Source organism: Neopelma chrysocephalum, unplaced genomic scaffold (genome assembly GCF_003984885.1).
Source record: "Neopelma chrysocephalum unplaced genomic scaffold, ASM398488v2 Primary Assembly neopelma1_96545, whole genome shotgun sequence".
Taxonomy (NCBI): Eukaryota; Metazoa; Chordata; class Aves; order Passeriformes; family Pipridae; genus Neopelma; species Neopelma chrysocephalum.
Genome location: NW_020925190.1, coordinates 544,461 through 557,933, shown reverse-complemented (window position 1 = coordinate 557,933; position 13,473 = coordinate 544,461). Strand labels below are relative to the sequence as shown.

The following is a 13,473-nucleotide window of genomic DNA, read 5'->3' as shown; positions in this document are numbered from 1 at the left end:
GCAAGTGGCCTGGAGTTGTGCCCTCTTGCAGTGCCCGAGTGGTCACGGAAGAACTGAGTGTACCAGGCGCAGTTGAGCTTTATGGAAATTTGCAAAACACATACTTTCATTTTGACAGTGCACTCTTGGTACCATTCTGAGTATTGTGCTCCAGTTGGTTTTGTACCTATTCTGAAATGAGCACTTTCGTGTAAACCATGCTTCTGTAGATCAGCTATGAGAACGTGTGAAATGGTATAAAATAACCTCACTGAAATCAAGCACATAGGAATTCTGCTTCCTCTCTGTTCACAGAATCTGTTCCTCTGCAACTGAGGGAAATTTGATTTGATGGAATTTTCTTTTTTTTTTAACAATTCCACACTGACTATTGCTCATCTTGCTTTCTTCTAGGTACTTAGAAATATTTTCCTAGCAGTTCTTGGTCTTTTCTACTAGGCTTTCCAAGACATGAGTGCAGTTTGTCTCATCCTTTTCTTTGGACAGGCAGATGGAAGGAACCTGAAGAAGATTTGTGTCTATTTATGGATGCAGAAGCTGCTGCAGCACAACTGTCTGTGTTTTGTCCTGTACTACCTAATTCTGTGCTCAGAGAAGGGATGCAGTGTCATACAGTGCCTACACAACCCTCTGCCCTTTGCTTTTCTGACAGTTTCTGCTCTATTTCCTTGGTAGCTCCTGTCTCTGAGTTCCTAGAGCTACAGGAATGTTTTCTTCAAATTCCTTGGATCCAGACTCCAGGCTTGTTGATATGGATGGAGTTCTTTTCAGCTGCAGTTCTTCCTGAGACAGTCAGGATATTGAGAAATGTTGGGAGTTTGGATAGAAAAAGAAAAGCAAGTTTTTTCTCTGTGTGTATATATTTGTATGTAACATATATATATGTGTGTGTATGTAGATATATATGTGTGTATATATATTAGAGTGTGTCAGTGTTGCTGAAAAGCCTTAGAAGCATCTCTGACCCCAGAAAAGGGTTTGGGGATGGGACATGTGAAAAGCTGTAGGTCCTGTGGGGTAATGTGTTGTATATGATATATTGATAACATCTATGTGGTAATTACTGTTTGTGGACAGCAGAGGTTTATATCAGATACTCAGAGGGGGTGACTGTGCTACTGTTTTCTTGCAACAACGTCTCCATCTCTTGTATCTGAAGGTTGCCCAGAGGAAATGTGGGAAAGTACTTTACTCTGACAGGAGACAAAAGCTGTGCTTATAAAAATGTATGCATTTAGTCCCAAAAGAACAACTGCTTGGAAACGTCATAGAGGCTGTGCCAGAGAAGCTACTGGAGTTTCGTGCCAAGATGTCCCAAAAAAAAGGAAGGATGATTGTTCTCCAGTTCCCACAGACAAATTCAAACCTAAGGCCCCTGAGCTAGAAGCAATTGTATAACAAAGGTAACATAATGATGACAAGTAAAGGAAATGAAGTTTCTGCGAAGCATGTTAATAAGGGAAAATGACACGATGTGCTTGTATTTCTGAAAGGATTAATGCATTCGGGTTGCCTTGCCCTACTGGGCAGTGTAGGCTTTTTTTTCCCTGTAGTGACTGACTGGTCATCCCAGCAGAGAAAGAAACAATTGGAATGATAGGAAGCTGAACATGAGCCAGCAGTGTGCCCAGGTGGCCAGGAAGGCCAATAGCATCCTGGCCCGGATCAGGAACAGTGTGGCCAGCAGGTCCAGGGAAGTGATTCTTCCCCTGTACTCAGCGCTGGTGAGGCCACACCTCGAATACTGTGTCCAGTTTTGGGCTCCTCATTTCAGGAAGGATATTGAGGTGCTGGAGCAGGTCCAGAGAAGAGCAACAAGGCTGGTGAAGGGACTTGAGCACAAGTCCTATGAGGAGAGGCTGAGGGAGCTGGAGCTGTTCAGCCTGGAGGAGTCTCAGGGGAGACCTCATCACTCTCTACAACTCCCTGAAAGGAAGTAGCCAGGTGAGGGTCGGTCTCTTCTCCCAGGCAGCTATCAGTAAGACAAGAGGGCATGGTCTTAAGCTCTGCCAGGGAAGGTTTAGGTTAGATATTAGGAAGACATTCTTTACAGAGATAGTAATCAGACATTGGAATGGGCTGTCCAGGGAAGTGGTGGATTCACTGTCCCTGGAGGTTTTTAAGATGAGACTGGATGTGGCACTTAGTGGCACTAGTAACCATGGCAGTGTTGGATCAAGGGTTGGACTTGATGATCTCAGAGGTCCCTTCCAACCCAACTGATTCTATGGTTCTATGAATAAATTGTATAGGAAAAACTAAATAAATTATTTGTGCTTAGCATCAGAAGTAAAAATGTCACACTAAATTTTAGGAGCAGAGAGCTTCCCAAATTCTGCATCATGTCCTTGTATCCTTATGTGATACAGGGCTGTATAGTAACATTTTGATGTCTGCACCCCTGCATTTGAGTAGTCCTAAAGCAGAATGGGCACAGCAGGATAGTAGCTGAAAGGTAAAATTCTAGATTTATTTGCATTCCTTAGGAAGACTTCCTGAGCTTTAAGAAAACTTAGTTTGGATGTGTTTGTTTTTTCAGGAAGTCTTTCTGCACTTTATGCCAGTTTAATTGTGAATTGTAGAGCAGTACTGAAGTGACTCCTGTTTTATTTAGAGCACTGCAGTTAGCTCTTGTGCTTAATGCAAGCCCATTCTTAATAAAATATTGTATTATTTTTTAAATATCTTGAGTCAGTTTCTGTAAATTAGTTTTATTTATGTTGTTTTCTTTTAGCTTCTAGCTTTTCTTATAAATACTTTTCTTAAGAGATTCCTCTCCCCTCCCCCAAATTTAGTGATCTCTTTTAAATATCTTTCCTACAGCACTTGGTAAGCAATGAGTGTTTAACTGGATGCATCGAGCTGTCAGATAAACAGAGGGATTAAACCCAGCAGTGTTGGTCCTTTTTTGCTTTCCCAGCAGGGTGACAGATAAATTAGTCCCTCCGGTAACAGAATCATAGAACAGCATAGGTTAGAATGTACATATTACATTATGTACTCAAAAGTGTGTAAATGTGTGTATTTTAGGATCTTTTTGCATCTGTTTATGGACACACTGATTTCATGTTCTTAACTGTATCTGATAATAATCCTTAGAAGCAACTTCCATAATTCACCTTGTGAGGGGAGACAGTTCTACATCAAATCCAATTTTAATGAGGAGCTCTGTGGGTTCATTTGTACCATCAGCTGACAGCTGGAAACCCTGAAACTTCTCTGTTCACTCAGTGTCCAGATAAGGGTGGTTGCTGGAGAAATTGGGCAAAGGAAGTAGAAAAGCTTTGAGTAACTGTTTCATCCCTGACCAACCCTGTTGGTGGCATGGAATTGTGGCGATTGCTTGTTCTCAGAGTGCTGGAAAGGGTATCAGTAAAATATGAGTTGAACTTCAGTTCATTGTAGATGTTCTGACAAGAATGATGTTTACAAAATTGATGGCAAATTGACTTCTGATTTAAATAAGCACTGGTAGCTGGAGAGATAAAATAAGCATCAACATCTCATTCTGGCTATAATCAGGAAAATGGCCTTTGGGTGGTCATCTGGCAACACAAAGGACTGACATGAAAACCTTCTGCAGAAGATTTTATTTTCGTACATCTTGATAAAAACTCAAATTTTTCCATATGTTGGATCTATAACTTTCTATTTTTTTACTTTATTTAGAATATCAGATGCAAACTTTCAGATAGACAAAGTGTTATTTGATGTTTCCGTATATAGAATATAAATATTAAAATATGTGAAGATTTTTGCAAATCAAGGAGTTGTTTAATTCTAACTGCAACTATTTCCCGTTGATACAGTTGACAAACAAAAATACTACTATAAGAGGTCACTCAAGTTATATTGTTTATTGTTGTAACTATCATTTTCCAAAGTTTATGCTAAGGAGTTGGGTAAATTTGGTTATGAAATGGAAGAAAAACACAAAGGAATTAAAGAAAATCACACCAATTAATTTTTAAACATTACTTTATAAACAGACAGGTGTGGCATGAACCATCCCATGAAATATTCCCCCAAATCCTCCTCTGTTTGACTTTGGTTTTAAAAATGAGCTCTGCAGACCTTATTAAGCCTTGCTTTTCTGAAGTTAGTGTTATTAAAACATAAAGAGGTAGAAATGAAAAATAAAATCCTGTTTTAGAAAGATTTCTCCAAGTTCCTACTCAGACATGGTTCACAGAAAAGCCCTGCTGTCTTTTAGGGCTGATCCAAAGGTTTGTGCTCACCTCTAGGTACCATACTGCACATTATAAATAGTTTAGTGCTGAAGTGGTGTTTTTTCAAGTGCTGTAGTGAGGACACATGCTAATTTAGCAAAAGGGAGGAATGTGTTAAAGCAGATTATTGGTGGAGGTTGGAGCAAGTGAAGAAACACAAGCAAGAAAACAGCTGATTGTTACTGGAGGTTGAAGAACATGGGCCAGTTGTCTTTTCACTTGATTTAAAATGTTTGCTCCTTCTGAGGAGGGCTGGGGAGAGGGGAATCCCAGAGGGTATAAAGACTGAAAACTTAATTGGATCAGTCAGTTAAAACTAAGGCACTGGAAGGATCATCTGGGATGTGCTGAGAAAAGTCGGACCTCTAAGACTCACTTAGGTTGACACGTGTGGTGGAAATTAACTCTCCTGTTTATCAGTTGAGCCTCAGAGATGTATTAATCCTTTCAGGTGGGAACATGCAGAATGTAATGCAGAAAACCTGTCTGCTTGTTTGTTCCTGTGAGGTCGGAAAGCCCTGCAAAAAGGGTATTTGATTAACTTCCATCCTATAATACCTACACAATCCTTCTCATTGGCATGATTCCAATCTGCTCAAAGTGCTTGGTTAATTGACATCCTAGGGTGGTTTGAGAGTGGATACTCTGAGGCCAAGTAGGTTTTATATATGTCTTTTACTGGCAGCTTTCTACTGGCTGCTACTTCAGTGCTCATTCTGTAGCTGTGTAATTGTGCTCACAGGTAGCAGGGACACTGTGTGCCCTCTTTTTTTTGTTTCTTTTTAATCACCGTATCTGTTTAATGTACAAATTGAATTGATAATGCAGCATCCAATCTTAATTTCAAGGAGCAGTTAGGAAGAGTAGCCAGTGTAGAAAAGTTGCATCTTGTAAAGTTTGCTGGCACTGTTAAACTAGGAGGAACTGCGGACATGTTGGCAGGACTGAGTTGCCAGTGATATCATCCTTGACAGCCTGGAGTGCTAAAGGACTGAGAGAAATCAAATCCTTTAGCACAAGGAAAGGTCTTGAAATAGTTAGGAAATAAAGGACAGAATACTTTATTTAAGCTGCATATAGGAAAAATGCAAGTTTTACCACATGGAACAAAATCTTTAAATGTAAAGGATAATTAAATATGGTAATAGTTAGCACAGGAGAATTATTTAACTGTTTAATCAACATAAGTCTTTAAAAACAGGTAAGGCAAATGCTTGTTATGATTGGTGAAATCGTGTTTTTATCTGCCTTGCAGGTATACTAGACAACTTCTTGCAGTCTCTTTTGGGCTTGCTCGGTGTTGCTGTTTGGGGTTTTTTTTATTTGCACTTTCACAATGGTTAGAAGGATAATTTTAAAAAAAATACCACCCTTAGAAATGTTCTCAAGCCGCTTAAATAGCTCATCTCCTCATTCTTTACCCATTCAATTCTTAACAAAGGAAAGACAAAAGAAAGTGCACTGTTGAAACCTTCAGTGTTCTTCTTGAAGGGAGTATAACAAACTGAAAGTCACATGTTTTTATTTGCAGGTTACAAGATGACATAATTAGGATAGAAAGGATGCAAAACCTCAGTTTTGAATTCAGCCATGCTTTCCAGCTGATTACTGACTTCTATGCAAAAGAAGTGCCTGGTACCACAGGTATGTCATTCCACATGGCTTTGAAGTGCACATCCTGTTGGCCTTTATATCCACGCTGGCTTTCAGCCACCTTTGCTTAACTTTCTGCGCAGTGGGATCTTTTTTTGAGCTTGGAAGAAGTGAACCTTGAAAGTGAACTATCTAAATAGAAATTAATATGGGGCTAGCAATGCTTTTTTTCATAGCTTGAAGATGTGTGTTTAGACAGATTTAAATTCACAGATATATAGCAACTGAGGGGAATTACTCAACATCTGAAATGTTTCTTCAAGTTCACAGAATCCCAGGATATTTGGGGCTAGAAGGGACCTCTGGAGACCACTCAGCCCAACCCCCTGCCCCGGCACCTGGAGCAGATGACACAGGGATATGTCCAAGTGGGTTTGGGATGTCTCCAGACAGGGAGACTCCACACCCTCCCTGGGCAGCTGTTCCGGGCTCTGCCACCTCCATGGAGAGAAGTTGTGCCTCATGCTGAGGGGAACTTGTGTTTCAGTTTATGGCCTTTGCTCCTTGTCCTGTCACTGGGCACCGCTGAACAGAGTCTGGGACTATCCTCTGACACCCCTTGGGGATATTGGTGTGGATTGATGGGATCCCCTCTCAGTCTTCTCCAGGCCTGGCTCCGGCAGTCTCTGCTCTTCAGAGAGATGCTCCAGACCCCTCATCGTCTCTGTGGCCCCTGCTGAATCCTCTCCAGTGTCTCCTGGTCTTTCTTGTCCTAAGGAGCCCAGAACTGGGCACACTATTCCAATGTGGCCCCAGCAGGGCCAAGCAGAGGGGCAGGATCCCCTCCCTGACCTGCTGGCCACACTCTTCCTGATGCACCTCAGGATGTCATTGTCTCTCCTGGCCCCTGCCAGCTCACGGCCAACTTGTCACCCACCAGGACCCCCAGGTCCTTCTCCACAGAACTGCTCTGTAGCAGGTCATCCCCAACCTGTGCTGGTCCTTGGGGTCTTCCCTCCCCAGGTGCAGGACCTGCACTTGCCCTTGTTGGGTCTCTAGGTTTCTCTGCACCCAACTCTCCAGCCTGTTCAGGTCCCTCTGAATGACAGCACAGCCTTCAGGTGCATCAGCCCCTGCCCCAGTTCTGTATCATTTGCAAATCACAAGATCATTGAGTCTGGAAAAGCCCTCCCAGCCCATGGAGTCTAGCCTGTGGCCGATCCCCACCTTGTCACCCAGCCCAGAGCACTGAGTGCCACGTCCAGTAGTTCCTTGGACACCTCCAGGGATGGCGACTCCACCACCTCCCTGGGCAGCCCCTTCCAATGCCTGACCACCCTTTCCAGCAAGAAATTCCTCCTTATGTCCAACCTGACCCTCCCCTGGCACAGCTTGAGGCCGTTTCCCCTTGTCCTGTCCTTTGTTGCCTGGAAGCAGAGCCCGACCCCCACCTGGCTCCACCCTCCTGTCAGGGAGTTGCAGAGAACGAGAAGGTCCCCCCTGAGCCTCCTTTTCTCTAGGCTGAGCCCCCTGGCTCCCTCAGCTGCTCCTGGTGGTCCAGACCCTTCTCCAGCTCCATTCCCTTCCCTGGACACGCTCCAGCCCCTCTCAGTGTCCTTCTTGAACTGAGGGGCCCAGACCTGGACACAGGACTTGAGGGGCCTCAGCCATGCCAGCACAGGGACGGGCACTGCCCTGGGCCTGCTGGACACACTATTTGTGATACAAACCAGGTGCCACTGGCCTTCCTGTCCACCTCGGTGCACCTGGGCTCGTGTTCAGTTGCTGTGCCCCCCCAGGGCCTTTTCCAGCTTTCCAGCCCTTCTTTCCCCAGCCTGGAGTGTTCCATGGGATTGTTGTGATGCAAGGGCAGGACCTGGCACTTGGTCTTGTTGACTCTCGCACCATTGCTCTTGGCCCATTCATTCAACCTGTACAAATCCCTCAGCAGAGCCTTCCTGCCCTCCAGCAGATAAACTCACTGAGGGTCCATTCCATCCCTTCATCTGGGTCATTGATAAACAAGTTGGATCAGGCTGGACTCAGCATTGATCCCTGGCTGCCACTGACTAAGGCCTCCAACTGGATTCTGCTCTGCTGATCACAACCCTCTGAGCTCTGCCAGTTCTTGATCCCCCTCACTGTCTATTCATCCAACCCACATTTCCTGAGCTTTCCTACAAGGGGGTTACGGGAGACCGTGTCAAAAACCTTGCTGAAGTCGAGGCAGACACCTCTCTTTGTTCTCCCCTCATTGACCCATCCTGCCATGCCATCATAGATTAGTCAAACAGGATTTCCGCTTGGTGGGTCCGTGCTGAGTACTCCTGATGACCTTCTTCTACATGCTTGGTGATGACCTCCAGAATGCCCTGTTCCACCACCTTTCCAGAGGTAGAGGTGAGGCTGACCGGATGGGACTTTCCCAGGTCCTCCTCCTTGCCCTTTTTGAAGATGGGGTTAACATTCTTGTCACTGAGTTCTAAATTTCTTGTGTGTGTGAACTCTCTAAGAACAGAAGAGCAGCTTTAAAAAACATCTCTGAAAAAAACTTAAATAAATGGATTTTTTAAATACTGTTTTATGTTGTGATATCATGGAGTGAGTTTTCCTGGTTTTGCACATGGAACAGAGACTGTAGTAGGGCACTGTGCAAAACGCTATCCAATATGAATGGCTTTTTCACAAAAGTGTCAGAATTCCATTCTTAGTTTGTATATTTAGATGTTTGTTATGCCAACAGTTTGTCATTTTTTATGAAGAAAAACCTGTGGAGTCAAATGTTTTCTGTTTCATAATGTGTTTACACAAATGCAATGTTCTACATTGTTTGGAACAGTAAGTGTTATTTTGGAGCCTTGCTTTATGTTGATTTATAGATCTCATAAAACACTGCACATGCATTGCAGATTTCTATTATAATAAATTGAAAAAGAGATTGTGCTTTTTCTACAACACAGTAGTAGACAGTGAGTTAACAAGAAAATAAAAATGTAACAAGAAGAATTATTTTTTTTAGGTCCTCAAAAACTATCTGTAATACTAAGCTTGGATAAGCCTGTTATTTGCTCTCTGGCAGCAGTAATTGCATACCTCAAAGAATTTAATTTGGAAAGGATGCTTTACGATCCAAGGTAAGTTGCCTTACATGAAGTTCCAGTTCAAATCACCACTTTCTCTAAGTGTTAGCAGGCAGCTTCCCTGACTGTAGTGAACACACCTACTAGAGTGATAAACATAGTCTTTGTAAAAATTATACCTTACTTTTGGTCTCCTAACCAGAACTTGAAAGAATCAAGTGATTTCTTTAAGTGGTGTTTCATGAAAATCTTCCTGAAATGTTTGGGTAGACATTACTGTCAGTAATGTGAATTAGTATGTAGTGCTGCCAAGTGTTACTGAAAACAAACTAGGTGCAAAAACTCGTAAATACTCGGGAGGAAATTTTAAAGTTTGTTTATATCAGCTATCACATCTCAGCTCAGTAAACCAAATGTAGGGCTTTTTTGGGCAGCTTTAAAAAAACTAGTACTGTAACTTAGCTTTGTGGTTATTGTTTTATTTTGCCAGCAGTGTGTAAATAATTTTTTCTTTCTGTAGTTCTGGAAGCAGGTACAAATGCTAGTGTGTTGTTATGTTTAGGCAGTACTCATCAGGTCTGTTTGAGTTGGCAAATCTAGTTATCAATTATAAAGAAAACAAGCATTCAGCATACCCTGGGTTTCTGGAAAATCCCCGGACCATCACCGTTTGTGCAAAGTTACTACAAAACCACACAGACATGGGTATAATCTTGTCTTCCCTTAAGCAATCCCAACCCTTTGTTTTATTAGATATGCTCAAATGAGCACTCAAAATTTGTAACAGGATTATGCAGGTGGAAGCAAATGAAAACAGAAAGATGTCACTGCTCAAGCTTCTCTTATCCTGTGTTGCACTGAGTATAAAACACTGCTATCATACCTTGCACAAGCATAAAACGTTGCTATCCTACCTGGCTCAGGTTTGAAAATACCATTGGGGCTTATTAAATAAAACAACTTTAGCTGTCGTGGATCCTGTGCAAAGTATTCTCCTGGTTGTCCCAGTATTCCTAAGTAGGCAGGATTTAAGTAAGTAAGTAGGTAGGAAGTCAGTTTGGCTGCAGACTGGAAACTTAGAAATATGTCATTTGTAGGTCATTCACATGTTGTATGAGTTTCAAGCCTGATTTAGAAGGGCTCCCTACATTGCTAGTTTTGTTAAAATGCAGATGCATTTAAAAAATCAACTGCGGATGCCAGCTTTAAACACTTTTTCATGTGTCCACTAAAATGTTTGGAAATTATATATATATGGGTGTTCTGGATTTTGGGGTGGATTTTCTTCCTTAAGTTACCCTTCTCCGAGTACTATTTAAATGTTAACAAAAAGTTTGATGGGCTTATAGAGCTAATGAGGAAAGAATTCCTGGGGCATCTTCCTTACATCATCCATCAAGGAGCTGATCTGTGGTGCTCTTGCTCATCCTCTTTGGTTGCCTTTTTATTATCCTGTGTGGGGTTTTGGTTGTTTTTTTTGTGGGGTTTTTTGTTTGTTTATTTGGGCTTTTGTTTGTTTGGGTGGGGGCTTTGTTTTTTTATTTATTTTTTAATATGCTTACATGGGTGGAGAAATCTTTTCATAGAGTTTCCAAAGAAGAAAGTGGACTCCACGGAAATGCCATTTCCTGGTCACTGCTGCCACAGTGCCCTTTGTGCAATCACACATGAGGTGAATGTTCTTTCAGCTGGAGGAAATGCAAAATCCACCTTTTATGTAGAAGTAATTCAGTAGTAGAGGAGAAAGCATCAGCAGATAGTGTGTCTCCAGACCTCCCAATTGGAGGCCAGAGTAGACCAGCACACAGGATCACTCTTGAGGAGAAAAGATAGCGCAGAAAGAATCGTGTCTTGCAGAATATTCCACCTAAGGAGTCTTTCTACTGTGCCTTTTGCAACCGGATGTGCCTATCTCGTGTTGGCCTTTTTAGCGCTTGTAACAAACGTGGGTAGGGCCCTCCCCAAATCTTCATTCGCAAAGCCAAGCCATGATGATGATGATGAGAGGAGGAACCTCATTGTCTGAAGGCTTGTGTAGGAGCACTCAGTCACATTTGTAACAGCTGCATCCTAAAATCAAGTACAACTATTGGCTGGGAAGGAAAAGCACTAATTCTTGGCATTGACATTTGCCTGCTGAAGGTTGTTCTAATGGATTTTTTGTGAATGGATGAGCATCTGAAAAGGTAAAGGACTACTTAATATCCTGTTGATGCTCTGTGAAGAAATAAAATACGTTCTTTGAGAAACCTTTGTGGTTGGGAGCTTGGATTCCTCTGTGTTTATTCCTAAAGCCTTTATGCTTTGACTACCTGATGCTGACTTCTACTTGCTATTTTTAGTGTATCACAGGTATCGACATAGTGAGATAAATACTGAGGCAAATTCCGATACTTTTCCTAATGCCAGTGAAATGCTATCTAAAAACTGAAAAATGAAACACTTTTAAGCAAATCATGTCAGGCTCATGAATCTCCTGAATCAGGAAATAGAGAAGAAATACTTCCATTACACTGTCAAGCAACTTAAAATTCCTAGAAGAATTCAGGTCAGTGAGCATGAAGTTGGAGTTGTGAGATAGTTTTCGGTTTTTTAAAGTAAGTGACGCAGATCTGGATGAAGACCTATTTGATAGGAAGAATGACAGAAAAATTTATTACACCTCTGTACCTTCTTTGGATAAAGTCTTCTCACAGCTGAAAAGAATTCCATCTCTGCTTATTAGTAAGAGTTAAGAAACATCATGTAAGTGATAAACAAACCTCATTGGTGGGGGGGAAACAAGTTTTGTTTCCAATATTTAGGTTAAGCTTTTAAATCTACTTTTAAGATCGTAAATAAAGCAAAATATTTAAAAGAAATAAAGATTTCTGTCACAGCAGGACCTCTAGGTATGACTAGACTGCATTAGAGTTCTAATAGCAAGTAAAAATAGATTTAATAATGATACAAGGTGTTTTTAATCAATGTGCTCTAATACCGTTACATACTGAGAGGCCTTGATTAAAGGCTTTTGTCAGGAAGTTGGTGCACATCTAGGAGAGGTTTTCAAATACATTTGAGTACAGTTTTGTTTGAAAAATCATCATTTGCATAGCAGTTACTGGAAAGATGTGTCTCAGTGTATTTTGATTTTACCTATATGTTTTCCAGCATATTGGAGATGGAAGAGAGAGACTGTCATTTGTAGACTTGGAACAGTGATGGATGATCTTCAAGAAATGCAGGGAATGGTACACAACACAAAAAGGGATTCAGATCAGAAGTTCTAGCCTTGTGGCACTATTCATTAATATTTTCAAACCTGGTTAATTAAATACAAAACATAGTCTGGACTTGATGTCCTTTGCTACTTAGACTGTGGTAATGTCTTTCATACCTAACAAAAACTATGCTTCTGCAAAATGGAGAGACTTGTTTTTACTTCTTAAAGCTTTTAGGGATTCCTGCAACTTTTGTCTATATAGGTTTATTCTCAGAGGTCTCGAAGACATGGCCTCTAGAGGTCTGTAAAAGGTAATTGAGCAAAGAAGATCTGCTGCTTTCAGTACAGTGCCTTGCATCTTCACTCAGAAATTTTACAGATTTCCAGAATTAAAGTAGTTGAAAACTACTGATCTGAATACCATGCATTCACTTAGGCTGGGTTACTGAGTATGAAATTACATATAATATTTCCTGCGCAGAGAATAATGAATAAAGCATTAAAAAGGCTGGCTGTTCACTGAAAGCTTCTCTGCAGGCAAAATCACAGAATGGTTTGGGTTGGGAGGGACCTTAAAGCCCATCCAGTTCCACCCCCTGCCATGAGCAGGGATACCTTTCACTATCCCAGGTTGCTCCAAGCCCCATCTAACCTGGCCTTAGACATTTCCAGGGATGGGGCAGCCACAGCATCTCTGGGCAACCTGTGCCAGAGTCTCACCACCCTCACAGGGCAGAATTTCTTCCTAAAACTGAATGTCTCCTCTTTTAGTTTAAAGCTGTTTCCCCTGTCACTAACTGCCCCTGTAAAAGTCAGTCAATCTCTTTTTTTTATAAGCCCCCTATAAGTACTGCCAGAATGACCAAGATGATTCAGTTTCAGCAGTAACACATTAGAATGAAAGCCTGAGGATGTGGTTTACTGTCCTAAAGCAGTCACAGCAACCCTTTCGTACTCATTATTTTGTGTGGTTCTGCTCTGAAAAGTCATTTTATGGTGTAATACTCCTTGTCATGAGTATTCCCCATAAGGTTCCTAAACTTTCCTAGAAGTTTGTGTTTGTTTCCTCTTTTCCTTTTTCTAAGCCCAGAAATGACATGATCTTACCTTGTTGTGCTCCTCAGTTGCCATCTGTTTCCATCACTTGTGTTTTGTCCTCTTTAAGTGCTTGAGACCATTGCAAACCTGTTCTTTGAAACTCAGGTCACACTGTTACCTACAGAAGGAGTTATGTCTTTGTGATCCGGTCAAAATGGTCTTTGAAGGGTCATTTTTAGTGGTTCAAGAGATGGCTGATAGCAGCGTGTTAGCATTTCACACAAGGATTGTGTTGAGATCTTTGCTGCAAAACCAGGACTGACTTAAT

At 41.7% G+C, this 13,473-nt stretch overlaps 2 protein-coding genes across 12 annotated transcripts in view; both read left to right on the top strand.

Annotated features, from left to right (window-relative positions):
* The window catches only part of ATG10 (autophagy related 10), a 528,134-nt gene that overhangs the window by 5,013 nt on the left and 509,648 nt on the right, over nt 1-13,473 (top strand). For all 4 annotated transcript variants that reach the window (XR_003538413.1, XM_027708823.1, XM_027708822.1 and 1 more), the window contains exon 2: nt 6,218-6,250. Coding sequence is in view for 3 of the 4 variants with exons in the window: in XM_027708823.1 (XP_027564624.1) it covers nt 6,230-6,250 (21 nt within the window). In the remaining variant the exon portion in view is untranslated. The remainder of the gene's footprint in view (nt 1-6,217; nt 6,251-13,473) is intronic.
* MSH3 (mutS homolog 3) overlaps nt 1-13,473 on the top strand; it is a 99,150-nt gene that overhangs the window by 28,446 nt on the left and 57,231 nt on the right. For all 8 annotated transcript variants that reach the window (XM_027708808.1, XM_027708807.1, XM_027708809.1 and 5 more), the window contains exons 9-10: nt 5,761-5,873; nt 8,842-8,956. In XM_027708808.1, coding sequence (XP_027564609.1) covers nt 5,761-5,873; nt 8,842-8,956 — 228 coding nt within the window. The remainder of the gene's footprint in view (nt 1-5,760; nt 5,874-8,841; nt 8,957-13,473) is intronic.